The sequence below is a fragment of the Parasteatoda tepidariorum genome, chromosome 6 (assembly GCF_982258835.1).
Source record: "Parasteatoda tepidariorum strain Cologne lab strain chromosome 6, Ptep-v5.0, whole genome shotgun sequence".
Classification (NCBI taxonomy): domain Eukaryota; kingdom Metazoa; phylum Arthropoda; class Arachnida; order Araneae; family Theridiidae; genus Parasteatoda; species Parasteatoda tepidariorum.
In genome coordinates this window covers 45,446,767-45,473,444 of record NC_141760.1, presented here as the reverse complement: position 1 = coordinate 45,473,444, position 26,678 = coordinate 45,446,767, and the positions used below count along the sequence as shown (strand labels likewise).

The following is a 26,678-nucleotide window of genomic DNA, read 5'->3' as shown; positions in this document are numbered from 1 at the left end:
GATAATGTTTTAGAGGTTTACTATCACTCAGAATTGTAAAATTTCTATTATAGAGGTAAGATTTAAATGCTGTAATACCCTTAAAAATTGCATATAGCTCCAATTTGATGGCGGGATAGTTTTTCTCAGACTTGGACAAAGCCTTACTAAAAAAAGAGACAGGGCGAAGAGATCCTTCATGCTCCTGCATCAAAACTGCTGAAATGCCTAATTTGCTCGCATCAGTATTTAGGAAAAACGGTTTACTGAAATCTGGTAACTGAACAAAAGGTTTCGAAAAAAATGCATTCTGTAATGCATCAAATGCCCGCTGTTGTTCGTCATTCCATTTAAATTTAGATTGCTTTGTAGCAACTTTAGTCAACACAGCAATTAATTGGGCGAAATTTGGAATTAAATGGCGATAAAAGCCGCACACACCTATAAACTTCTTAACCTGTTTGGCATTACGAGGGGTAGCAAATGAAGTAATTTTGGCTATATTGGATGAAGTAGGGGTTATACACTTATGGGAAATTACAAAACCGAGATATTCAACAGAATCTTTAAAGAAAGAACATTTATTAGGAGCTAAAGTTAAGTTGTATTTAGTTAAAATTTTAAGTAACGCTGATATTCTATTAGTCATTTCCTCAAAGGAATTTGCTCCGATTAGGAAATCGTCTTGATAAGCGTGGATACCTTTAATACCCTCAGTATTTAATTCCTCAATAATTAGGTCTACTAAAGCCTGGAAAGTACTCGCTGCCGTTTTGAGGCCAAAAACGAGTCGTCTATTAGCGAAGGATCCAAACGGAGTAGTGAAAGTTAGTATGTCCTGTAGGTGTTCAGGAAGCATAACCTGCCTATAGGCTTCTCGAATATCACACTTTGTGAAAAATTTATATGAAGAAATTTCATTAATTATAGTGCTTATTTTAGGCAAAGGGTAAGTGGAGCTTTCTACCACTGCATTAAGTAATCTTAAGTCCAAAGCTAAACGATACTTAGGTTTTCCCTGACTATTTTCTGAGTTTTTCTTTTTGACTAAGACTAGTGGAGCAGCCCAATGGCTAACATGCCTATGAATAATCCCGGCTTCCACTAATTCATGTTTAATGTCATCCCTTAAAGCGTATGGAATTTCAAATGGTAAGGTTTTTATTGCATTGTCATTTTTCAATGTTAAAGAGGGAACCACACGATCAGTACATCCTAAAGTTTTTATGGTTTTAGAAAATGCAGCAAAATTCTCCAATAAAATGTTTTGAAGAATTAATTTTTGATCAGTGTCTAAATGTGCTAAATCAAAATCAGTAGATTTTAGTTCATCTTTTCTTAAATTTAAAATATCCTGAGAAGCAGTAATTAAATTACACTGTTCTAGATGAGTACAATCATTTAAATCTACATTATTACCATCATTACTATTTTGGACGACAAAATTACAAATAATATAACCTATATTCAAGCCTTTATTTAAATGAACAGTGTTATCAGAATTATTTTGGATTATTGTATTAAAAGACTTATTATCAACAACATTAATAGAAGGATGAATTAATATCTTTGAATTATAAGTAGGTGTGAAATACACTTCTTTATTTGTTTGATTAGCAAAAGAATTAATTCTTAAATGGGCAATGGCAGTCTCGCCTGGCTCAATTGTGAGTTTATTTTTTAAAACTACATCAATCTGTTCATTATTGGTATGATTAGAAGCTAACTTATCAAAATTATTTAAAGGAATACAAAAATTACTAAATTGCGCCAACTCGTCTTGGAAGTTAATAAGAACATTATGTGTTCTTAGAAAATCAAAACCTAGAATTCCCTGAAAAGTATCACTCTTAATATCTGCAATAAAAAATTGATGTCGAAAAAAATTATTATGGATTTTAAAGGAAATTTCAGCACAAGCCGAGAATTGAAGCTGAGAATTAACTGTTCTTATTTGGACTTTTCTTGATAAGAATTTTACTTTATTATGAGCCCTAATTGCATTGAAAGTATCTAATGTCAATAATGAGACTGACGACCCACTATCGAGTAGAAAATTTACATTAACATTTTTAAAGCTAGAAGCAATTGTAGGAAGATTAATTTCATGTGAAACAATATTTATGTGCTCAGTATTTTCTTTATATTTACAGTTAGTCAAAAACTCCCTAATGGTAACATTTGAGTTATGCATCGATTTTGACATAAACTCATTTATATCAAAAATTTTGGATGGTTTGGTGGATGAGAAGACAGGGCCATCCCCTACTACCTCCTGCGAGAGTTTAAAGGATTGTTACCTCTATAATTAGTATTATTAACCCTCGGTCTAAATTGTTCATTTTGACTAGGAATCGGTGGCGGTGGATACTGCGGTGCAGTGAACCTGGGAGAAACCATGGGGAACTGTGGCGGAAAAGAATGCATCGCCAATGGCCCAAATGAATTTTGTCTTAAATGTCTGAGATACGTTCGACACACACTCATGATATGCCCAGACCTATTACAGAAAACACAGTGAAGGTTTGGAGTTGGGCGAGGTTGTTCATGTCCAACCCGATCCTGGTTCTGTACAGGGTGAAGTAAAAGGGGACATAATTTAGTGCTGTGTGATTTCTGACATATACTACAACTAGACTGCATAGTCTCAATTCTAGTTGTCAGCATTTCGAGTTGTTTTGAAATTAAGGTGAGCTGATCAGGTGCAGCAGAAGCACACTGAGTCACCGCATGAGCTGCGACTAAAGGAGTAGCCGATCCAGCTAAGGATTGTTGTATTGTCACGATATGATTGGCCCTTTTGACCATCTCACTGTAGTCTTGTATTCCCTCAATGAGAATAGTCTCCTTAAGGTGCAAAGGGATTGCAGATAAGAACTGCATGGCTTTTATCCGAGACAAAGCAGTTTGGTCATTCATAAAGTTATATGCCTTATGGGCAAGAGAATCTATCCTATATTCTCGATTTTTGATAGTTTCCGAGGGCAAAAGGCTGATTGCCTGAAATTTTGCCAAGTCAGCCGAGGAAGAATCTTCTTGTTTGAAAAAATTTTGAAGCAGCTGACATGCATCCTCGAACTTTGTGACCACCCTACATTCAGGTGAATTCTGAAAAAAAGTGAGAGCAGCCCCAGACAATTTTGATTTTAACAAGTATAATGCAGCCGCATTATCAAACTGATTTAATTTTACTAGATCTTTAATTTGGTTCAGGAACCACTCTACATTCTGAGAATTTCCAGAAAATTCTGGACTATTGAAATTGAATTTAGGGGTTTGCCTATTGGCCTCTATGTTATTTACGTTGTCAGGCATAATTATTGGATTAGAATACGTTCTATTACGGGTTTGAATTGGGGTCATCTAATGAAAAAAATTAAATAATAATAGTATCAATTACACAGGTATTATTACTAATTGTAACCTTTTGATAACCTCATGAAAATAATGTATAAACTTAAATATCAAGAAAAACACAATTAAAAAAATTAGGTAACCCTTCAAATTACTGTTAATCATATAACGATATACTTGCATAAACAAGAAATATCAACCATTAGAAAAAACAATATTGTCATTAATTATTTCAAAGTGCAAATAAATACCCAAAAAAATTTTAAAAACAAATTAATCATAAATATGTAATTGTAGTATAATAGATTAGAACACTAATAATTTATCAATATAGGAGAGTAAGACATTGGCAATTCATACTAAAAATCAATTCAATAACCTTTCAACAAAATAATCAATTAAATTATCAAACATGACCTATTTCAAAAGCATAAGAAGCAAAATTTTATTTCACATAACATTTACCAAATATTAAATAATGATTATTTATTTTAACCAATTGCTGTGAAAAAAATTTTCAAACCATTTATGTAAACATCAATTTTATAGAATAAAAGGAATCTTATTTTTAAATTGTTATATGAAAAATTATTTACCAAATCTTATCCAATTACTACTTATTATTTAATCAAAAAAATTTAGATTAATCATCCCAATCAAAATCGTTATTTTTAATCACTATTATACAACAATTGTAATATTCAACTACAGAAATTATGACAAATAATTATTATCAACTCAACTTAAAAAAATTATCTATTTGGTTATTGTATGAAACAAATTAGTAAATAACCAAAACAAGATATTAATTAACTAATCAAAACATAAAGTCTATTAAAAAAATTTGATTACATTGCATAATTTATTATTGTTTATTTGGCTATTATATCAAAAACTATTGAAATAAACAGTTTATTTCCTACTCCAAACTTAAAGAAATTTATTGAAATTAATTGTATTAAACATTGAATAATAACATCTTACTTTACTCATAGTAAAAAATTTAATTTGAAATATTCCTCGTTACTGGTCAAAATAAATATAGTTAAAAACTATATACACCAACCGAAAAGCGGAACGGCACCAGATGCCCTGTTACGGTTGGGTATAGAATAAAAAATGAAAAGTTGCAAAAATGATAACAATTTAGAAAGAAAAAAACTAAAAAATTAATGGCCGGGTGAAACATATTGTCGAGAATTCCCACTTCTGCGCATGTTGTTTTGGTGCGCCCACAGCGCCACCAGTTGATGTTTTGATCTCAATCTGTGAACAAGCATGTTTAGCTCCGTACGATAATTAGATGTTTAATTGTTAATCCTTTTCTGTTTGTTATATTTCGTTATTAAAGTGATTGTCTTTAAAACATGTTAGTCTTTTATGACTGAGCAAATTGATATTTATTACCCTCCAAAATGTGGCAGTCCTGGAGAACGGGGTAAGTAGCACTTACCTTAATTAATATAGAAATAGTTTTCTTCAGTTTTTGCTTAAAAATTGAAATTTGGCGCCCGAACAGGGACTGCCATTAAACGGTAATAAACTATTATTGACATTTATTGACTTTTACCTGATAACGAAATGTTGCATGTTTGAAATAAGACATTAAACACCAATTTAAAGAAATTAAGATTAGCAATTAAGAATAACTATAAATTGACTCACACTTACAGAATGTCTGAAGAAGAATTGAATAAATTAAAACGGAAACGCGGCTTTGTAAGAGCTTCGGTGACAAAGATAATTACTAAAATCGAAACTGACATTCTTAAACCGGACATATGTGTGGAAGATCTCGAAGAATCACTCGAACTTTTTGGTGAAAAAAGCGAGGAATTAAAAACTATTGATTCTCAGATTGAGGGCTTAATCAAAATCGAGGATATGGAAGAGGAATTTAACTGTATAGAAGAGTACAAAGAAAAAATAACTAAAACAAAATTTAGAACATTAAGATTTATTAAGAATTTAAACAAAGAACTTGATTTAAATAATTCCTTTCAAGAAGCTAATATTTCTCTAAATAGTCCCAATCAGAGTGACATTCAAACCATTGAAAGGGAACGCATAAAGTTACCTAAATTAACTATTCCTAAGTACTACGGAGAAATTTCTGAATGGTTAAATTTTTGGAATTGTTTCAATTCGTCAATTAATGAGAATAAGAACCTCAGTAAACTTGATAAATTCATTTATTTGAGATCATTTTTAGGAGGTCCTGCGTTTAATGTGATTGATGGTTTAGAATTAACCGCGGAACATTATGATCACGCTATTGATTTATTAAAGCAACAATTTGGCGATACAAATATTTTGATTAATGTACACATTGAAAACCTACTCCATACATGCCCATTAAAAAACTCTAATGACGTAAAAAACTTCAGGAACATTTTTAATCACATACAAAAGAACATTAGAAGTTTAGAAAGTTTATCTGTTAAAAAAGATAGCTATTCGAACATTCTAGTTCCCATTTTAACCAAATTGTTGCCCCGTGATCTACTACTAGAATTCAACAAAAGAACAAAAAATCCTCTTGTTTCTGAAATTGATGAGCTAATCGATTTTTTATCATCTCAATTAAAAGCCAGAGAAATGACTTTCTTAAATTTGAGTACTTCTGTTTCGGAAATCAAAACACATGTTAGAATGAATCCTCACATTACTGAGAAGGAGTGTAGGCGCCAGCCATCGGCTTCTGCATTAATTAATGAGTGTTTTGAAGATCGGAAGAATGAGAAAGAGACTTGTCTATTTTGTAAATCTCATAAACATTACTCGGCTTATTGCACGAATAATAATTTGAGTTTGGAAGAAAAAATAGACATTTGTAAGCGGTCTGGCTCTTGTTTCCGATGCTTAAATGATAAAATAAAAAAAAGACACCTTTCCTCTTCTTGTAAGGCTATCGTTAAATGTGAGATATGTTCCGGCAGACACGTCAGTATAATGTGTATGGGGAAAAGAAAAATAAATTCGATAGAAACAGGGGGGAAGGGGAATAATTCTGATCTTTCCCAAATGAAACCTGATACTGCCTGTGCTTTAAGTCAGCGGTTCTTAACCTATGGGTCGCGACCCAAAATTGGGTCGCGAAGCATATTTCTTGGGTCGCGCTGAGTCGAACCAAAAAAGTTAGTTAATACACCAAATAATAAGTAATACCAACACCTCCTAGAGGAAGTCATTGTGGCTTACTCAGCCTAATTTTGACTTTTTATCTGGTCGCGACATGCATATATTTTTCAAATTTGGGTCGCGGCTTGAAAAGGTTAAGAACCACTGCTTTAAGTAACTCTTCTAGTAGAGAAAAAATAATGTTGCAAACTCTCATTGTAAGTGTTTCGGGAGGTAAACAAAAACATTTGATTAGGGTGATTATTGATACTGGATCTTCTTGTAGTTATATATCGGAATTTGCAGCGCGTAAGTTAAAATTAAAGAGTCTTGGGCAGGAAACAGTTGTGCATGGATTGTTCGGGGGGTTAAAGAAAAAAGAATCACATAAAAATTACACGATTAATTTTTGTAATGTGGACAATAGTTTTACTTATACATTAAATGTACTGGAACAAAAGACAATTTGTACCCCGATTCCAAAATTGGACAATAGGGAAATTATGAAGGAATTAAAAGGGCACGGAATTTATCCTAGTGACGTAACCGTGAATGAAACTTTATGTTTATTTGATAGGAATGCTAATGAAATTCACGGATTAATAGGTGCGGATTATGCTGGAGATTTATTTACTGGAGAAATTAAAAATATAACGAATGGCCTTGTCGCGATGAATACGCATTTCGGTTGGACCTTAATGGGAAGAACTGGAGAAAGTCCTATAACGAATGAAGTGCTTTTATCACTTCATGTTACTGACTTAAATATTTGTGACTTATGGTCACTTGATTCTCTGGGAATTACGGAACCGAATATTTCTCAAACGAGATCAGAAATTGAGGAAGCCGCGAAAGATCATTTTGTTCGGTCGTTAAGAAGGGATGAAGAAGGTAGATATGAAGTGTCTCTCCCCTGGTTAGAGGTTCATCCTGAATTACCGGACAATCGAAACCTTGCCGAAAAACGGTTAAAGTCTTGCGTAAAGGCGTTACAAAAACGAAACTGTTTACATGAATATGAAAACGTCTTCAGAGATTGGGTAGCCGAAAAAATTATTGAACCCGTTGATTCAGAGGAACTGACAAAAGACAAAGGTCATTATTTACCGCATAGACCAGTATTTAAAGAGAACTCCACAACTAAAATCCGACCGGTTTTTGATGCGTCTGCTAAGGAAAGAAATTCTGTGTCGCTGAACGATTGCGTTGAGAAAGGGCCGAATAATTTAGAACTGATCCCCAAACTCATTAACAGATTTCGTCAGGGGAAATTTGGGGTAATATCGGACATTCGTCGAGCTTTCCAACAAATAAACGTTGCTCCCTCAGATAAGAAATTTCTGCGGTTCTTATGGTGGGAGGGAGGTGATCCAGGGAAACTAATTGTTTATTCACATTGTCGTGTAGTTTTCGGCGTAAATGCAAGCCCATTTTTACTCGCCGCGACTATAAATTATCATTTAGAGAATGTAGATGAAACCAAGAGAGACATAGCTTTAAAACTTAAAGATTCCATGTATGTGGACAATTGTGTTGCAAGTGTGAACACTATTGAAGAGTTAAATTCTTTCATTACGGTGTCTAAAGAATTAATGGCTTCAGCACAATTTGACCTAAGGGATTGGAAACATAATCGGCCAGATAGTGATGAGGAAACCTCAATTTTGAACTTGTCTGGAGATAACTATAAAGAAATCGTTTCAGTATTGGGCCTTAAATGGAATTTATATAGTGATACTTTATCTTGTGAGATAAGTGAGGAAAATGAACCCATTCCGAGTAAACGAAATGTATTATCTATGTTAAGCCGAATTTTTGACCCTATTGGGTTTACAAGTCCTGTCACACTAGTTCCTAAATTAATCTTGCAGGAATGTTGGAAGGAGAAAATTAATTGGGATACAGGACTTCCGGATAATCTGAGGAATAAATTTCTAAAGTGGGCTAATGAATTAAAATATCTGAAAGAAATAGAAATCCCTAGAAAAACACCTGATCTAGATGAAAATTCTACTCTGCATGTCTTCGTAGACGCGAGCAAATCGGCTTACGCGGCTTCAATTTTTATTAGAAATGTTAAAGGGGGAATAGTTAACTGTCAACTCTTACAGGCTAAATCCAAGGTAGCACCCCTAAAATCGATAACAATTCCTAGATTAGAAATTCTCGCGTGTACCATTGGAGCCAGGCTCGCTTACACTGTAAGAGATGATTTGAATATGAAGAATGTGCAAACCTTTTTCTACACTGACTCAATGAACGCTTTATACTGGATTAAAAAGCAAGATAACTGGGCCACTTTTGTTGCTAACAGAGTCAATGAAATTCGAAAACTTACGGATCCGGAGGCTTGGCGACATATTCAAGGAAAGTATAATCCCGCAGATTTGCCCTCGCGGGGATGTAATTCTAAAGATTTATTGAAATCCCATTGGTGGGAGGGCCCCCAATGGTTAAAACTGCCATTCGAGAATTGGCCAGCTAGTGAACTTTCTCCGGATATTGAAGTAGTTCTTTCAGAAAGAAAACGAACTATATCCTCAGCCACAAATTTAACAACTAATACCTTTGAAATCTTCCAAAATGTGTCTTCCTTCAATAAAATTGTGAGAATCATGGCTTACGTCATCCGATTTTATAAAAATACTCTAAGAAATCATAGTGATAGAAAGAAGGGAAAATTGGAGGTAGAAGAGATCGAAGCATCTGAGAAGTTCGTTTTGAAAGAAATTCAAAGAGAATCTTTTAATGGAAAGATAAATTTTCGAACTGTGAAAGACAGCGATGGTCTCTTACGAGTTGAGACAAGAATAACATCGAGAAAAGACTTAGAAACTTTTAGATTCCCTATATTATTGCCTAGCAAGCATGATTTGGTGGAAAAATTAATAATGGACAAACATATTGAACTGAAACATGCCGGTGTTCAAACTTTGATGTCTCACCTCAGAGAGTCGTTTTGGATCATTAAAACCAGAAAGACAATTCGAAGCGTCGTAAGAAATTGCGTCAAGTGCAAAAGATTCTCGGTTAAGCCATTGGAAGCCGTAAGCATTCCACTCCCAGAAGATCGAGTCAGAGACGCAGCTATTTTTGAAATTATAGGTGTCGACCTGTGCGGACCTCTGCTTTTAAAAGGAGATAGAAAATGCTGGGTGGTACTCTTCACTTGTGCCATCTACCGAGCGGTGCACCTCGAAGTAGTATCGTCCCTGTCAACAGATTGTTTCATCTTGGCCCTTCGCCGATTTATTGCTCGCAGAGGACACCCGTCCACTGTATACTCTGACAATGGGACAAATCTTGTGGGAACGGCAAATCTTTTGAAGAACATTAATTGGAACGAAATTGAAGACTTTGCTTCAAGGAAACGAATTTCATGGAAATTTAATCCTCCCTCTGCCCCTTGGTGGGGAGGCTTCTTCGAAAGATTAATAGGAGTTTTGAAAGGCATCCTGAGAAAGGTTCTAGGACGAGCTTGTTTGAATGAAGAAGAGTTAGCTACAGTATTATGCGACGCGGAAAGTTTAATTAATTCCCGTCCTTTAACGTATCTTTCAGAAGATCCCGAAGATCTGTCAGCGCTCACGCCATCCATGTTTCTACAGGAAATTAAAGAAATTGGTGTTCCTGAACTTGACCTAATTGATTCAAAAAAATTGAACAAAAGATATTCTTATCGGTTAAAATTGCGACAAGACCTGCGAAACCGATTCAGAATTGAATATCTAGGTTTGCTTAAAGATAATTCTAAAATTAAAAGAGAGTCGTCCATCAAAGAAGGAGATCTTGTGCTAATCGGAGATTCCAACCATAAAAGAATACTCTGGCCATTGGCCAAAGTTGAAAGGACTTATCCAGGAAAGGATGGGAGAATCCGTATAGTGGAACTTAAGACCCAATCTGGGAAACTATTAAGACCTATACAAAGACTTTTTCCGCTGGAAGTGTAACCATTTTGCTAATAATTTTATTTGTTTAGTTTTTTCAGATGGACCATATAGACTAAGAATTCTGTTTGGATTCGAAAATATTTCTTCGAATCCAAAGGTGGGAGATTGTCGAGAATTCCCACTTCTGCGCATGTTGTTTTGGTGCGCCCACAGCGCCACCAGTTGATGTTTTGATCTCAATCTGTGAACAAGCATGTTTAGCTCCGTACGATAATTAGATGTTTAATTGTTAATCCTTTTCTGTTTGTTATATTTCGTTATTAAAGTGATTGTCTTTAAAACATGTTAGTCTTTTATGACTGAGCAAATTGATATTTATTACCCTCCAAAATGTGGCAGTCCTGGAGAACGGGGTAAGTAGCACTTACCTTAATTAATATAGAAATAGTTTTCTTCAGTTTTTGCTTAAAAATTGAAACATATAGTTAGTACATTTTTGAAGTGGTGACGCAAAACATTTATGACCCATGAGGAATAGTAATTTTTCTTCTTCAAAAAACAAGTTCCAGAAGATAACAAGTATATTCAAAAAAACATACCTTCTTATCCATAGAAGCTACCTGAGTTTAGGATGAAACAAACAGAAAAATCCTTGGCTAGTGAAAAAGAATTAGTCCAGTTCTTTTTTTGAAAAAACATCATTGTTGTTTTATTGGAGAAAAACATGTTAAACAAATCATCATGTTGAGGCACATCATGTAAGGAATCATCAATGGCACATCCTAAAATTGTGGTAACTAGTGATAACTGGAACAGGAGTTAGAAAATGACTGTGAAGGATTTCCATCACTGGCGGTAGTTGGTCAGCGGATCATCTTAAAAGCTGGAAATTTATCAGGAAAATTCTTTAGTAGGCATTAATCCGAGACAATGAAAAGGACAGCAGCTGGACAGCATGGCGGTAGATGAGTTAGTTACAGAAAACAATACAACAAATAAAGATGTCGCAAGGAAGCCATTCTTCCAAAAAAGCTTCGAAAAGCTTCTCGTCTTTCGCGCTCTTCCTTTTTATAAGATACAAAAACTTAAAGTTGAAGTTGTAGTGCATGTTGTGCAAGTTAAAGTTAAATTATCTAAAAATTACGAGTTGAGACGAAAAATTGATTATACGTTAACAGTTACGGTTGAGAAACACAACATACACGCGGAGATGAAAGATGCCGATAACCAGTGCGAAATTCTCAGAAAAAAAAGGGTGGAATGTTCTCGAAATAAAGGGGCTCTTCAAGGAGCTGGTAAGGAATTTTAGGGGGAGAATGTCCAAATTGCGCTACCGCTTAAGGGGCTAAAGAAAGATGATGAAATAAAAAAATGTATTACAAAATTATAAATTAAGTCAAAAGAATTAGTATTATTGATTAAAAAAACAGGATATTTATAAATTAGGCTGTGACCTAATGTCACACAAGTAAATAGTTTAAAAATTGCTATTTTCATTTTTACTTTCAGAGTCAAACACCACAGTCATCATCATCCTCATGACCACCATCATGAAGAACATGGCCATCATCACAACCATCATGAAGAATATAGCCATCATTCAGATTACTGAAAGCCAATTTTGTAAAATCTACTTTTCTCAGTTATAAAAATCCATAACTATTTAAACATTTTTACATAAAATACCTCTTCAGGTAAAAAAAAATTACCATCAACAAAAAAATGCTTCCTAATATTCACCGAGTTATACACACTTTAACTATAAAATAAAAAGAAAACATCTTGCATAAACCTTATTTAAGAATAATATTAAAGTGCATTTCTAGTTAGATTAATTTCATCACTAATGATATAAAGTTATATTTAATTTCATCAATGATAGATTTATCAGAATAATCTTTGAAAACCTTTGACTTCAAAGAAGCAATCTTCAGAAAAAGTCAGTTATCTAATATTTTTAACATTATCTGTATCTTATTTTTAACATACATTTTAAAATCATTTTTATGGGTCACTGGTTAAATCCAAATATAATTATAATAAAATAAAAATTTGATCTGACACCAGCAGAAGGTGTAATAGTAGTAGCATTTCAATAAAGAAAATTTTAGTCTTGACAAAACGCCTAAAGCTGTAAAATAACACTGCTAAAGTTGCAGTTAATATATTCATTAATATTTTACTATTTGCACATAATCTGTTATATATTAATCAGCATACAGCTTTGGAATTAGCCCTAAATGTACCGCGGTGAGACCTGCAGGCCAATTATTTATTAAAAGAGTATATGTATATTTTAATGAATTGAAAAAATCTAAATTTTATCTGAAAATATGAGATTGAACTTTCAGAAAAACATATGGGAGGCAAGTATAAATCTTAATTAGTCAGAAATATGCAATTTAAATAAATTGCATAAATGATAACTTACTGTATATACTTGTTAAAAAAAAAAACTTTATTTAACATACATTTTATAAATGCAAACTTTGAATTTCAAAAAACTTTCATTTTAATGATCTCATTAACAGATTCAGCATAATACTCTCCTCTAAAAAATTAACTCAACATGTTTCCTCTTCCAAAGGAGCACCTTCTGTCAAGTTTAAAGGTAGAAATCTATGGTCGGGGCTACTATATATTGTATGGCAAGACACACTTCAAGCGTAACCATGTATAGATGAAACTAAAATGTGGTTTGAACTAACTCAAACTATATGTTAAAGTTTGTACAAATTAGAAAGTTTTTAGACCATTATAAGACATAGGGGTGTCAGAAAAAATATATTTTCACCATATCAACCTTATACATTAATAAAATTTAAAAAATGTGTGCAGACCATATTCTATTACCCAGCTTGCATTTGTCTCAAACTAAATTAATGGAGAAAATAAATTTTGCCACATACACATTCTGGCACACACTTTAGAATTTGTAACAATAAAAAGGTTTTTTTATTTTAGCAAAGAATAATCTAAAATCTTGTAGGAATTATATCTTACGTACCTTGAAAGTAACTTTGTTTTGCTCTCATATATATTTTAAAAAATATCTATTTACTTAGAACAGAACTATATAACACAAAATAATCAGCCATATCAAATACAAAACTGTGCAGCAACATATATCCACATCTTACTAAAACATTTGTGCAAGATATTATTTCTTGTTTTAGCATTATTAGTGTAATACAAAACTTGAAGCTTGTTTTAAAAATAAAAAATGCATTACATGTAAGTGTATCGGTAGTATTCTATCACATGTTTCGAGCGTACTGAATTTCATCAAGTGCATTTAGTCTTGAATATCATTTATGGCTAAGGAGTTCTACTCTTAATCTGGTCAAATGTGTCTTGTTTTCGGTGACAGTTGATTTAAAATTCACTCAAAAGGTCACAGAACACTTATCAGCCTTGTATTTATTATAAAAACCCAATAGATATGCCATATTTAGATATGCCACTTTATAATATATTTTATCTCTCTTTGTGTAAGTTAGGTGTTTTGAAGAAGTTAATTCAAAATTTTATTAGAAATGTTTGGGCAAACTCAAAAGATCTATCTAACTTCTTATCTATTCAAAAACATTATAAAATAGCAATAGGAATGATCACACATTTTTGAATGATTTAAAAAGACCCATTAGAACAGTAATTGCTTCATACAGTTAATGTCTGTAATTAATAAAACTCTTAATTATCTTAGTAAAAAATTCATTGTTTAAGTTGCTAGATGTCCTAAAGAGGGAAAAAACAATGCAAAATGTAATTAATTCCTTCTTTTTTTCAAAGGAACCACATAAATAAACAGAAAAGTAGACAGAAATATTTTAATAATAATCAAAACATTTAATTTTGTTAATTTTGTATAAAATAAAAATAAATAAATTATACTTTTAAAAGTTATCTTTATTAAGCAAATTTATACATTTTCAAAGTAAACTTTGAACAAACAGAATGAAAATGTAAAAACCAAACTATTCTGAACAACATTTTTTCCCTAAAAATCTTTAGAAATAATTTGGAAGTTAAAATTAATTCAGAGAGGATAGCAATGTACTTTCACTAAAAGGAATGCTTCCAACAAAGATAAATTCATGAAAATTCATACATATATACATGGATATGATCTCAAAAATATTACTTCACATGAAAATATACTGATGACTTCCTCAGAAAATTAAATTAGATAATTTTGCTGAATTATAGTTTTGCCTTAAATTTTCTATTTAAAATATTTGATTACAAAAATGGACAGACCCAAACATCAAAATTGGACAGAGAATAGCAATTGCAGAGAAAAATGATATGCAATTACTTGCATTGAAAATTCTAATTTGTTTCACTTAACTAAATTATATCAAAACAAAATAACAATATTAATGCTTTTCATGAGTGATTAATAAATTTATGATAACTTACACTAGAACTTATTAACTTATGATTAACTTACGCCAGATTAAATAAAAAAAATATTTACATTACACGAATCAAAAAATAATTTCCTTGGCATAGATGTGAATCTGTATTTAATTATAAAGAATGAAAGTAGTATGATAAATATATAGTATAAATTAATAATGAAAAGATGCAAATCAAAAACAACCCAACAATGATTTGAACATATTTGCATTAAAATGAAAGCTAAGTTAAAGAACTTCATTATTTCTTAGACTAGGGTGTGTGACAAAAAGATAAGCAATAAGATCTACTTTAACATTTTAATCTTATAATCTAAACTTTAAGCAATCATATAAATGACTCTAAATTCGGAACAATTAAAAAATGACATTTGCTTAATGATGTTTAAAGGAAAATTCAAACTACATGTTTTATACTCTTACATATATATATATAAGAATAAAGTATGATCTACAAAGCGATACATCTTAGCTTTCGAATGAAAATGTTTTCATCACACAGAAAAATAGAGAGCTGATTCTGAATTTATTATACAGTAAGTTTGAACATTTCATCATAAACCACTTTTAAGCAATGTTTTAGCTAACATAACACTAAACATTTTACTTTTAAAAATTTTTTTAAAAGGTTTATATAATTTATCAAACAAACAAGAACAAAGAAAAAATTAACATGACAGCTCTGCTTTAGAACTGGAAACATTTAAAAATAGAGTTAATAATTAAGTAAAAAAAATTGCAATAAAAAAGTTTTTTTTTAAAAAAATTAGGGTAAAATTTCATTTCTAGAAACAAAAGCATTGACTTTTGTAATAGAAATGTTTTCATTAAATATTAAATAAAAAAAATAAGTACATTTTTATAAGTGATTTTCAAGTAAAAGTGATTATTTAAAGTAATTATTTAACATAATTATATGTTAAGCACTAAATTTTACACAATACAAATGTTTGTAAATATGAATAGGATAATAATGGCTAAATAAAAAAAAAGGAAAGAAGTAAGGCAACAAACATCAAGCCAAAAAAAAAAAAAAACTTCATTATTTAATAATTATAAATGGATTGCTTCATAGTTTTCATACTTTATTTTATGTACTGTGGTTCTAAGTCTATAATCCAAATATTTATTTTAACGATAAACTAAGAATGCACAAATATTACTACAATCATAAATTCATAAAGCTTTCTACAAAACCTACATTTTTTCTCTAAGCAACACAAATCAAATCAGAAGATATCACAACTTTATTTTTCCACACAAACCCTTAAATAACTAATGTACAATTTATAAGTAATTTCTTTCCCTCGAATCACACAAATCAAACTGAATCTAAAAATCCTTTTGGTAAAATCCATATATATATATACACACATATAAATAGGTATCTCGCTTTTATCAAATGCAATAACTAGTTTAATATCTAACACAAAACTCTATTGAGCTTATGTTTGTCCGATAAAGAAAATTTACATATAAAATATCATTAATTAGGGAAGATAAATACTGTATTTCAAAAAAGAGAACTTTATCAAATAAAAATCTCAGAAATGCCTTATACAATTATTTTTTTCAGTTTTCATCATCAGCTTCATCTGGATCTCCATCTTTTTCTATTAGTTTTCGAGCCAATTTCACAGCATAAAACTCATTATAGTGCATTTTTCTTTTGTATTCAAAAGCAGATCTTTGAGCTACAAAAAATAACCAAGTTTAACAGAATCCAAAGAGAAAAAATTTTAACAAGCAAAAATTCTGTAATCTTAACTATTAATAAACAGCAGATATAAATTTTATATCTAATTCATTAAATGTTACTTCTTAAAGAAACATCACTTACATATTTTACTGTATGTAATTATGAACTAGTACAATATTTCGCACAAAAGTATTTTTACACATGGGTAAAATTATTAACATTATGTAATTGCTACCTACTAAAATACTACAAAGCAGCAAAGAAAAAATATAGAACTGTTCATTTAAAATTTGTAGAAAACTTTTTCGTCTGCTAAAATATATTCAGTTCCTCCTAATACATGTTCAGACATTTGAATTACAACAGACAAACGTCAGTTTGTATACAGGTTATTTTTAGGACATGAAGTTATTTAAAAATAACTTTAAAATTTAAACAGATAAATACTATATAATATATAAACATCAAAAACATGTTTTGCACAATTTACCTAACACTTGTTTTTTAAAAAGAAATTGAGAATATTTACAAAAAAAAAACAATTGAAAAATTTTGCACTAAAAAGTATTAAAATTGCATTTAATCTACTCTGTAAAATCGACTCACATTCTCAATCTACTCCGTTAATAAGCAGATTTATATAAGCTTTTATCGTTAACTATACACAATACAAGAATATACAACATCTGACCTCCAATTGAGATTTAGTGTTAGTACCAAATTTACAAAATTGAGAAAATGTTGGAAAAAATAGAAACAATTTTTTTTTCAAAAACTTACGAAATCTAAAGAGGAAAAAATATAAAATGATATAAAACATAAACTTTTCTATGGTTTTGCTCGAGAAAGTAAAAATTACAATATTGGGTGTAATTTATGCATGAAACAAATCAGAATGGAGTAAATTTTCAATACATTATGTTCAATTTATCTTAAAATGTGTTGCAAAAACTTCTTGTAAAGCCTTTGAAAAAAACAGATAAGGGCAGAAGAAAAGTCAGCAGTTTTTTAATAGCATTAATTACAAATAAACTGCCAATTCAATATAATTTTTAATAACTTTTAGTCACAATTCATTTTGAGTAAAAAACATTAATAAAATGCAATAGCATTGAAATGCATTGAAAACTAAAAATCTGGTTAGAATAACAATTTCATATTTTTTATTGTAACAGGGTGGCCACTCAAATCAGATTTCAAATTTCCCTGATTTTTCCAGGTTTTCCAGATAAAAATCTTAAAATTTCCAGGTTTTTGTTTCTTTTTTCTTATAAAGTATAGGATATGTACAAGAAAAGTGTCTATATTATAAAATATTTTATTCAAAATGTTATTTTTTGTAACATATCATCTTGAAAAAAATAATTTATTTTGACAATTTTCAAGATTTTTTATTTATTTTTTAATGTTTTGGCACAAAACTTTGAATCAAAAATCATATATTGACCAACAAATGAGCCTTTTTTGTTTAAAATTAAAATATGTTATGAGAGGTTAAAATGAAATAGAAAAAATTAGCATTAATGCAACAATTGTAACAATTTGTCGACAAACATTGCTGTTAGTGATAGTAAAAAAATGTGTGATTGGTTGGTTTGCTAAGAAAAAATAATTCACAGATTTCTTTGAATAGGAGTAGAAAAGCTTTCAGAAAAAGAGTGCGATATAAAATCTATTATCATAAAATTATAAACTAATTTTTGGAGAATTTTATAAAGTTAAAAATATAAAAACATTTTGTCAAAATAGAGGAAAAAAAATAACCACCAAAGCATCGGAACAAACTTGAGCCATAAATGGATTTAGCCCAAGGACAGAATTTAAGAACAGAAGCTAATATCCTAATCCCTTTTTCCACCAGAATCTTACCTAAATTTTCCTAAATTCTTAAAGCGGTCAAAAGTTTCCACATTTGTTTAGCAACCGTGGAAGAATTTTATATGGCATTCTAGTTTAACAGAACTATAATGGAGCAAATTTTGATGCAAGCAAAGTATCGCTAAGTTGATGATATTTCAACTGTTTGGCGATACATTTCCGTTAAAAAAAAGTGGGTATAATGGATGAAATAATTTAAATTAAGAAAATTAGCAAATAATTTAAATTAGTGAAATTTGAAAAATCATCAAAGAAAAATTTCCAGCTTTTCTTTAAAAATCCCTGATTTTTCCAGGTTTTTATCCAAATTTCCCTGATATTTCCAGGTTTTTTCCAGTATAAAAAAATTCCCTGATAATTCCAGGTTTTCAAGGTTTTCCAGGTGGGTGGCCACCCTGTGTAAGTAAGCTTAGGGTGTTTAGATTGATGGGGGAGGGGGGGGGGAGATTTATTTTCATTTTTACTTTTATTACTTTTATTCATTTTACTTTATATTCTTCAGTAAGCTGAAATCATCATCATAATGGTTTGAAATTAATCCTCATGAATTCCATTCTTTGCGTTAATATTTAGTTTCGTTTTTTTTTTTTAAGCCATTTTCAAATTAAAAAACATTTCAGGGACAGTAAAAAATGAGGAAATAAAAATAAAAAACATTTTAATTAATCATTTTTAACCTTTTTAAATTAAATAAACATTCAAATCAAAAAATTTTCCACAAATTCAGTTAAAACTGAGAATGGGCTTAAACTAGGAACTATGGTCTAAAACATTTAAAATCTTCAAAATTCTATCTAAAATGTATAACTCAAGGCTTATATTTTTTTATTATTTTTTTTTGAAATTTTTTTTTAAACGAAGCCGAAATCAGGAGGGAAAAGGGGTAGGAAATCTCCAAGATGAATAAAAAGACAATAATTTTTTTTTAGTTTAGTTGAATTTTGCATTTGAAGGCCAAATTTTAAGCAAAATAGAATGCAACAAACTATAGAATTAAGAATTCAGTAGATTATAATAATAGCTAATTATAAGAAATATGGATCACCATACATATGCCAGATCGCTATGGTGTCTAAAGAATAACAGCAAGCATCCAATATTATGGTATTTATCTAATTTCTTTTGACTCAAAAATCCGAATATTTCTGCACATAATGAAACAAAACAGATGTTTTTTTCTTAATATAACATCCAACTACTACATTTTTAAAATCTACCTCTCATATTAACTAGAATTATAACTTCTGATCTTGAATTGAGAAAACGAAAAACCCAAGAAAAATATTTCAACATAGAATAGTAATACCACATAAGCAAACAAATTCTAGTAATTGTGGAATAATCTCAGCTCTAAAACTGGAGTAGAACAGTGCAGTAATTTTTAAATTATAGCAACTAACTGATTCAAAGTTGTAATGGGTTTGATGCGGTCTGTGTAAACTAAAAATGCTTCAAAGCAAACATACTTTATTTAATTTTAGATGGTATTAAATTAAAAATAATAATTGATGTTAAATGACATCTTAAAGTGTAGCATAAATGTGTTACTTTCATTGTAAATCTAAAAACTAGTTCAGTTAATTATAAAAAAAATTTGTCGAGGTTCCCAGAACTTTTTCAAGCTTTTGTTGAAAAAGCTAGCAATTTCAATATATCTGAAATAAAATAACCAACGCAAAAAATAAAAAAAATCAAATGATTTACAGCTATAATACTAACGAATAAAAAGAAATATTACTGTTGCAAAGTATGAAAAAAAAACAGTTCACAAAGAATTTAAATGAGCAAAAAAATTTATTCATTAGTTATTTTTACCTCTTTCTTCTTCAGTTTCATCTTCTTCCTCATTATCTTCTTCACATGGTGATTCCAAAGCAACAGGTTTTTCATTTTTTTCAGAACATAAATTTATTCTGAAAATTTTAACACATAATTTTTTATTATTTCATTTTGAACAAAATAAAAACTTTCAAACATTATTTTTAAAATTAATTCAGATGACAGGCACAAGTCAAATAAATCAAAAGTGGGAAAAGACAGTGGAAGAAAAATAATGTTAGGTCTAAAACAGACAAAGAACAATGCTGTCAAATGCACCGATATTACAACAATCCTACTTACACACAGGGCATCTGCTACATTTTAAATTTTCAAATTCATGACTTTTCATGACTAATTCCAAGAATTTTTCATGACTTAACGAAGTTACTATTTTCTCCGACGAAAACAGAACAATAAATTTAAAAAGGCATTATAATAACATTAATTGAAATGATACGTAAAACCAAAACTGTTATACTCTGCATCTTCTTATTTATAGATTTTAAATTGATAAAAAAAAAATAGATAAATAATAATAAAAATTCTGAAATCACAGAAGTTTAAAAGATAATTTGCTCTAGAAATGTTTTTTCTTTCATTTTTTGAAAGAACACCATAATTTTTAAAGAACGCAATAAAAACATTTTATATTTTAATGAAATGTGACAGTGAGTGGGGATTTTGTTAGAAATTAGGATATTCGAAATACCATGAAATTTGGGCATTCCATTTTAAAAATTAAATTTTTTGGCAACCTAAATCCATGACTTTTCATGACTTTTTTTTAAAAAATAGTTAAAATAATGACATTTCATGACAAATTTAGTTCAATACCGAAATTCATGACTTTCCATGATTTTTCATGACTTTCCAGGTATGCGGATACCCTGTACATACATAGTATTTATTCAAATCTAAGCCAATCTTTTTTTCTATTGTATCCTTTGCTACTGAAAATCAGGTGCTGCTTAGAATCAAAGGCGGAAAAAATTTATAGGAAAAAAAAGTTTCCAATTAGACTATAATAAATTCTTTTAAAAAATGGTGCATAACAAATACATCCGATGGCACAGAAGACGCAGGGTCAAAAAATGGTGACATCAGCCCCCAGGGGTCTGTCTAGGTTTTTCGGAGAGGTACCTATTTTGTGAAAATTTATACATGATTTGCGAAAATTAAAAATTATATTAAAAATTCAACACAGAAATATGGTGAAAATATGGATTAATTGTTTCTTAAGAGATACAAAAATAAAATTTTAAGAAAAAGTATTTTGTGAAACTACCGTTTTTCCTAAACTAAAACCGTCACATTGCAGGTCTCTTGCATGGCCTCCTGTACAGTCCATCAGGAGAAGGACCTTAAAGGGGAGGCCCTCTTCAGCCAGATACAGCTTCACCTGGGGAATGAAGCAATGGAGGAACCATTCAAGGGTGAGAGCTTTCGTTATCCGGGCCTTGGAGTTATGCATCGAGAACACGAGCAACAGAGCCGTATTTTTGGTTTTTAATGTTCCTGGATTTTTGGCTTAATAAATAAGGCCTGGTTTAAGCATAAAACCAGCAGCATTGCCAGCCGTGATGACAGTCACGCAGTCTTTGTGAGCCTTGAAGCCTGGCCTTTATGAGAGCCCGTGGTATATGTACTCTGAGTCAACTCATCTCTTTGTTTGACATGCAGGGATCCTTCTCTCTCGCGCATCAAGATTAAACAATGCTTTTTTCCGCAATGTCGCTGCCGACATGATTGTATTTTTTCATTTTTATTTTTTGATGAATATTTTGAAAAAACCCACGAAGCACTGAAGCCGCAAAACATGAAGCGCAAAGTGGCGAGGGAACACTGTACGCAGAAAATAAAATTAAGATAACAATCATAAAAGTAATATACAATAAAATAACAAATAATATATTGAAAAAAATAAAACTTTATAAAGATAACTACTTTTTTGCTAATAACTCAGCATCCAATGTGTCATCACCGTGTCCAGATATTTCTTTACCAGACTGATCTTCATAATAGCTGTAAGGCGTCTTTGGTTCATCAATTTTCATGTGGCCATAATCTTTATCAGGAGGGTGAAGAGTTTGCAAAATATTCATTTCATCCCATTTAATATCTAATGGATTACTGAAAAAGTAATGAAGTATCCATTTTAATTTTCAGATGGAAAAAAATATTTACAAAATGCTGACTATCAAATAAAGTCATGGCCAAAGGAGTGCCAGGTAGGTCGAAGCCCAACCAGAAAATTTTCAAAAAAATAAATAAATTATATGTAATAAAGTTAATATTATACATTATAACCTCAAAAATCTGGACTTAGCAGAGGTTCAAAAGGTGCTGATTTTAGAAAATTCCAAAATTTAGATAATTCACTACAGCTAATTAGATATATGAAAACTACAGGATCAAAATTAAAAAATGCTGTTTATTTTATCCCAAGCCAGTATGGTTTTCTTTTTTTCTCTAATTTTTTGAATAGTTACTATATAAATTCACAACAATTTCTAGTCAAGCCATTGAACAATCTCTTTTTTTATGGACACATTTGGTGAAGTTGAAATCATAAATTTGCTTAATTTTGTATTTAATTTTTTATTGACAGTCCTCACAATCCATTGCTATCTGGTTTTTATAATACCATAACTAAAACATTTTTACAGCACACGGATTTCTAATCACACATTTAAGTAGTTAATTTTTAAGCAGAATTTCATTTGTAACATTTTCACAAATAATTATATGACCTTGATTGTTTTTTTCAGCAGTAATTGCTACAAATTTAATAAAATCTTAATATTTTTAATAATACAAAAATAAAACTGTAGTGATGATTTTATCCTAAAGTCTCATTTCATTCATTGCTTTTTCAGCAGTTATTACAACGGATTTCACATGGTTTTTAAAATTGATTTTTTTTTAATGTGATATTACTACAGCAGATGACTATAATTTAAAATTGCGTTCATTTTTTCTTATCATGAGTTGAAAAAATGGGTCCCAATTTTGGAGGTTTCCAGATTTGTGAAATTATTTCATATTAATCAATATACTATACAAACTAGTTTGCATAGTTACTGTTTCAGATAAATATTCCTATTGACATTTAATCAAAAAAAATATTGATGTTGAAAAAGACAAAAAAAGTATACCAAAAAATTTACCAAAGTATACCAAATAATTAATGCCACCCTGCTCATGTTGTGACACCACACCTGCAAAATTTACCACATATTCCCCCAGTTTGAAATAAATCAGAACTTTTCTCAGTGCAGTCCCTTTGGTTAACAAAAATGTTTTTAAATTTGAAACTGAAATATCCTAATAATATGAATTTGATTAAAGCAAGGCATCATTAAAGTTAAAATATTGTGACGCTTATCGGCATTCAAAATTAAAACTAGGAAAAGAGATTCAATAGAAGCTTCTAGAATTTCCAAAAGGAAGTATCCCAGAAAACTGAAATGAAAATTCATGAGTGAAGTATTGCTCCCTCTCACATTAAATCTGCGTATTAAGAATATTCTTTAATAATATTTTAACTTATGTTAAACTACAATAGAGTTTTCTTCTGTTTCATGATGATAAAACTTTATATAGCCTTTAATTACAGATATGAAAAGGTAGTGTCACAATATAAAAGGTGAATATTGAAATAGAATTAACAATGTACTTTATCATCACCAAGAAATGACAATAAGTCCGAATGAGAAGGAAATAATATCCAATATATTTCTTCCATAAGACCTATTTGAACTAATGAACATTAATAATCTGTTCATCACTTTTATAAGAGTTGTATGAGCCAACAGAGACTGTCAAAAATTATTATGTAAAAAAATAATAAAAATAAATAATATTGCAACTCTAAAGTGATAAACATTCAACATTAAATCGAAAAATAAATATCATCTTATTTGTCTTTGAAACAAAATATAAAATACTTTTTATTGGCTTCAGGATTATTAAAACTTGTTGAAGACTTCAGAATACCCTTGGCAGGCTTTTTGAGCAAGTTTTCTGTCATTACTGATTATGTAAATTTAACACGATATTCGATGCATTACACTTTTTACGTCAAGGTTTACTTGCTGTCGCTAAACCGAACACCTAAAAATATATGCAAAAGAGAAAAAACAACAGCAATCCCACTCTTGCTAGCAAATACAAATTTTTTTCTGGACGACAAATTTGGCTTCACTTCATTTTGCCGTGTATTTGTTTTGTTGCCAAATTTAGAATTGCAATATGAAAACTTAAGTCATGAGAATGGACTTTGACAGATACATTGACTTCAACTGTTAATGAGTCCATTGTGCAACTCCAGTGCGACGTAAATGAACAACAACAACAATCAACTGCTGATGTAAGTTCTCGGTAATGTACAGTCAGCAAAGAAATAAATAATAATTAAAAAATTTAAAAAGATATCACCCTGAATAACTTTTGTTCTATTGATCGGATTTTCGCGTACTAAATGTCAATCTTAATGGTTCTTGGGGATGATCTCAAATATGCAAATTATTTAGCACTAACTATTAAGTTACGAAATCGGGCACAAAAGAGAACTTTCTCTGAATGAACATATATATTTTTTTACATTGGATTCTTAACCTTTAAAATATAGGCAGTATCCGCAATCTAGGAAATATGGTCCCCATAGTTCAGTCAGGAGAATGATTAGTCATATTTTTTTAAGCTTTAAAAAAAAAAAAATTGCACCCGCTTATAAAACATTTTTACCCAAAAATATATATCATGCAAAAAAATAAATTTTAAGATTTATTTATAATTTTTTATTATTTAATTAATTTTTTTATTGCAAAATCTAAAGTTTCAACAGTTCTTCCTTAGTAGAAGCCGAGAAAAATTTAAAATTAATTATTCCAAAAAAAAATAATTTTTCGACAATGGAGAAATATTTAAATGGGGTGATTAATATTTTACTGTGGTTAACTTACAAGGAACTTGGCTTACAGACGAGTAGAGTAAAATTTCATTCACCTTTTTTTTTTTGTTGCTAAAGCCGATAGCTAATCCTCTTTTCTTTAATTATAAAATATGATCTTTCTTTTTTAGTCACCTAAAAATTTATTCTTAATGTAATAAAGGGATTTAAAGAAAACATTTTATTGAATAAAAACATTTTATTCGACGAGCGTTGAGTTTTAGAAAACCATGTTTCTGATGATTATACATCAGCTTTTTTTTAATTTGCTTTTTTAGTTCATTCTTTCAATAATTGATTTTGAGTAACATGTTAATCAGTTTCTTCAATATATATATTTTATAATTATTAATATTAATAATTATAAAATATCCTACTACCCTATAGGGTAGTAGGATATTTTATGCATGATTGATAGTTTCAAGAGTCGACTCTTATATTAGTAGGTAGTTAACTTCTTTCAAAATTCTAATTCGGAAAATTACTTGCTATTTTACAAATATTACAAAGCACGTGTATTTTTTTTTTTTAAATGGTTATTTATATAATTTTCACATTGGCCATCATTTTTCCATCTTAACAAAATTTCCTTTAAAAATAAACAAATTTTAATAATTTTGTACTCACTTATTTTACATGAGTTAAATAAATGTGGAATGTCATAAAATATGTCCAAATTGTTTATAAATTAAATCAAGTTTTATGAAGATGCATGTATGAAATATTTTCATTAAAAAAAAATTTAAAAAAAACTTTCTTTAAGATTCAATGTTTTTTCTGCAATGTTTTATCTATGTGTATGACGTTTTTATTTATTTTAAAGCCGTAAACATATTTCAGAGTAAATCATAGTCAGCCAATATTTCAAATTTTCATTGCATTTCTTCTTAATGGTAATTTTATTTTAAATAGTATTGAAAAAAAAATTTCTTGAAAACTTGGTTTTTGAACTTTGAATTGCGACAGATTTTTGACTCATTATTTAATTTTTAATTCAGTCAATTGGCAATTTGGTTTGGAACACCATGCCTATTCGTTATTTATGTTGTTTTTGCAACTCTAATATAAATGCTATGTATCCAAATGAATATTATTATCCAAGAATTAAGAGTTTCATTTGATTATGTTTTGCAAGATTTTATCACAAATAATATTTAAAAAGGAAAGAAAAAACATGCACTATCGGTGATCGAAATGGGCTGCAGGTGGCGTAGAGCAGAACTCTCTACCTATGGCAATACTTCACATGCTTTCCTCATTAGCGTGTGGAAAGTCATAGAGGAAGGAAGTGCGTTAGTTTCTCTCTTGATTTTCATATAGATTAAAATCTTTTAAGTTGGAAAACTATATGGAACTGAAAACTACATTATACGTAGTTCTAAAGAAAAGCATCACGGAAATTTAAAAAAATATTTTTATTAAATAAAAGGGAAAATATCGTAGTACATTCCTATACAACTGAAAAGAGGAGAGGAAAGGGAGAAGGGCCAAAAGCATGAAACCGGTCTCTCCCTAGATGGCGTATTCGAGCGTTGCGATCGCCAATTAGAGTATTTCTAATT

At 30.1% G+C, this 26,678-nt stretch overlaps 1 protein-coding gene and 1 long non-coding RNA gene across 2 annotated transcripts in view; one reads left to right on the top strand and one right to left on the bottom strand.

The window, feature by feature from the left end:
• LOC107456285 (uncharacterized) overlaps positions 1–12,098 on the top strand; it is a 34,432-nt gene extending 22,334 nt beyond the window's left edge. Inside the window, exon 3 of the long non-coding RNA XR_015434610.1 lies at positions 11,856–12,098. This is a non-coding gene — a long non-coding RNA (uncharacterized LOC107456285). The remainder of the gene's footprint in view (positions 1–11,855) is intronic.
• Positions 12,099–14,234: 2,136 nt separating this feature from the next.
• LOC107456297 (protein phosphatase inhibitor 2) lies at positions 14,235–24,514 on the bottom strand. Its single transcript, XM_016074138.4, has 4 exons — positions 24,113–24,514; positions 22,110–22,295; positions 20,160–20,257; positions 14,235–16,461 (listed from the first exon to the last, which is right to left on the bottom strand). The coding sequence occupies exons 1-4, from the start codon at positions 24,193–24,195 to the stop codon at positions 16,340–16,342; spliced, it is 489 nt and encodes a 162-aa protein (XP_015929624.1). The 5' UTR covers positions 24,196–24,514; the 3' UTR covers positions 14,235–16,339.
• Between the last annotated feature and the right edge of the window lie 2,164 nt (positions 24,515–26,678).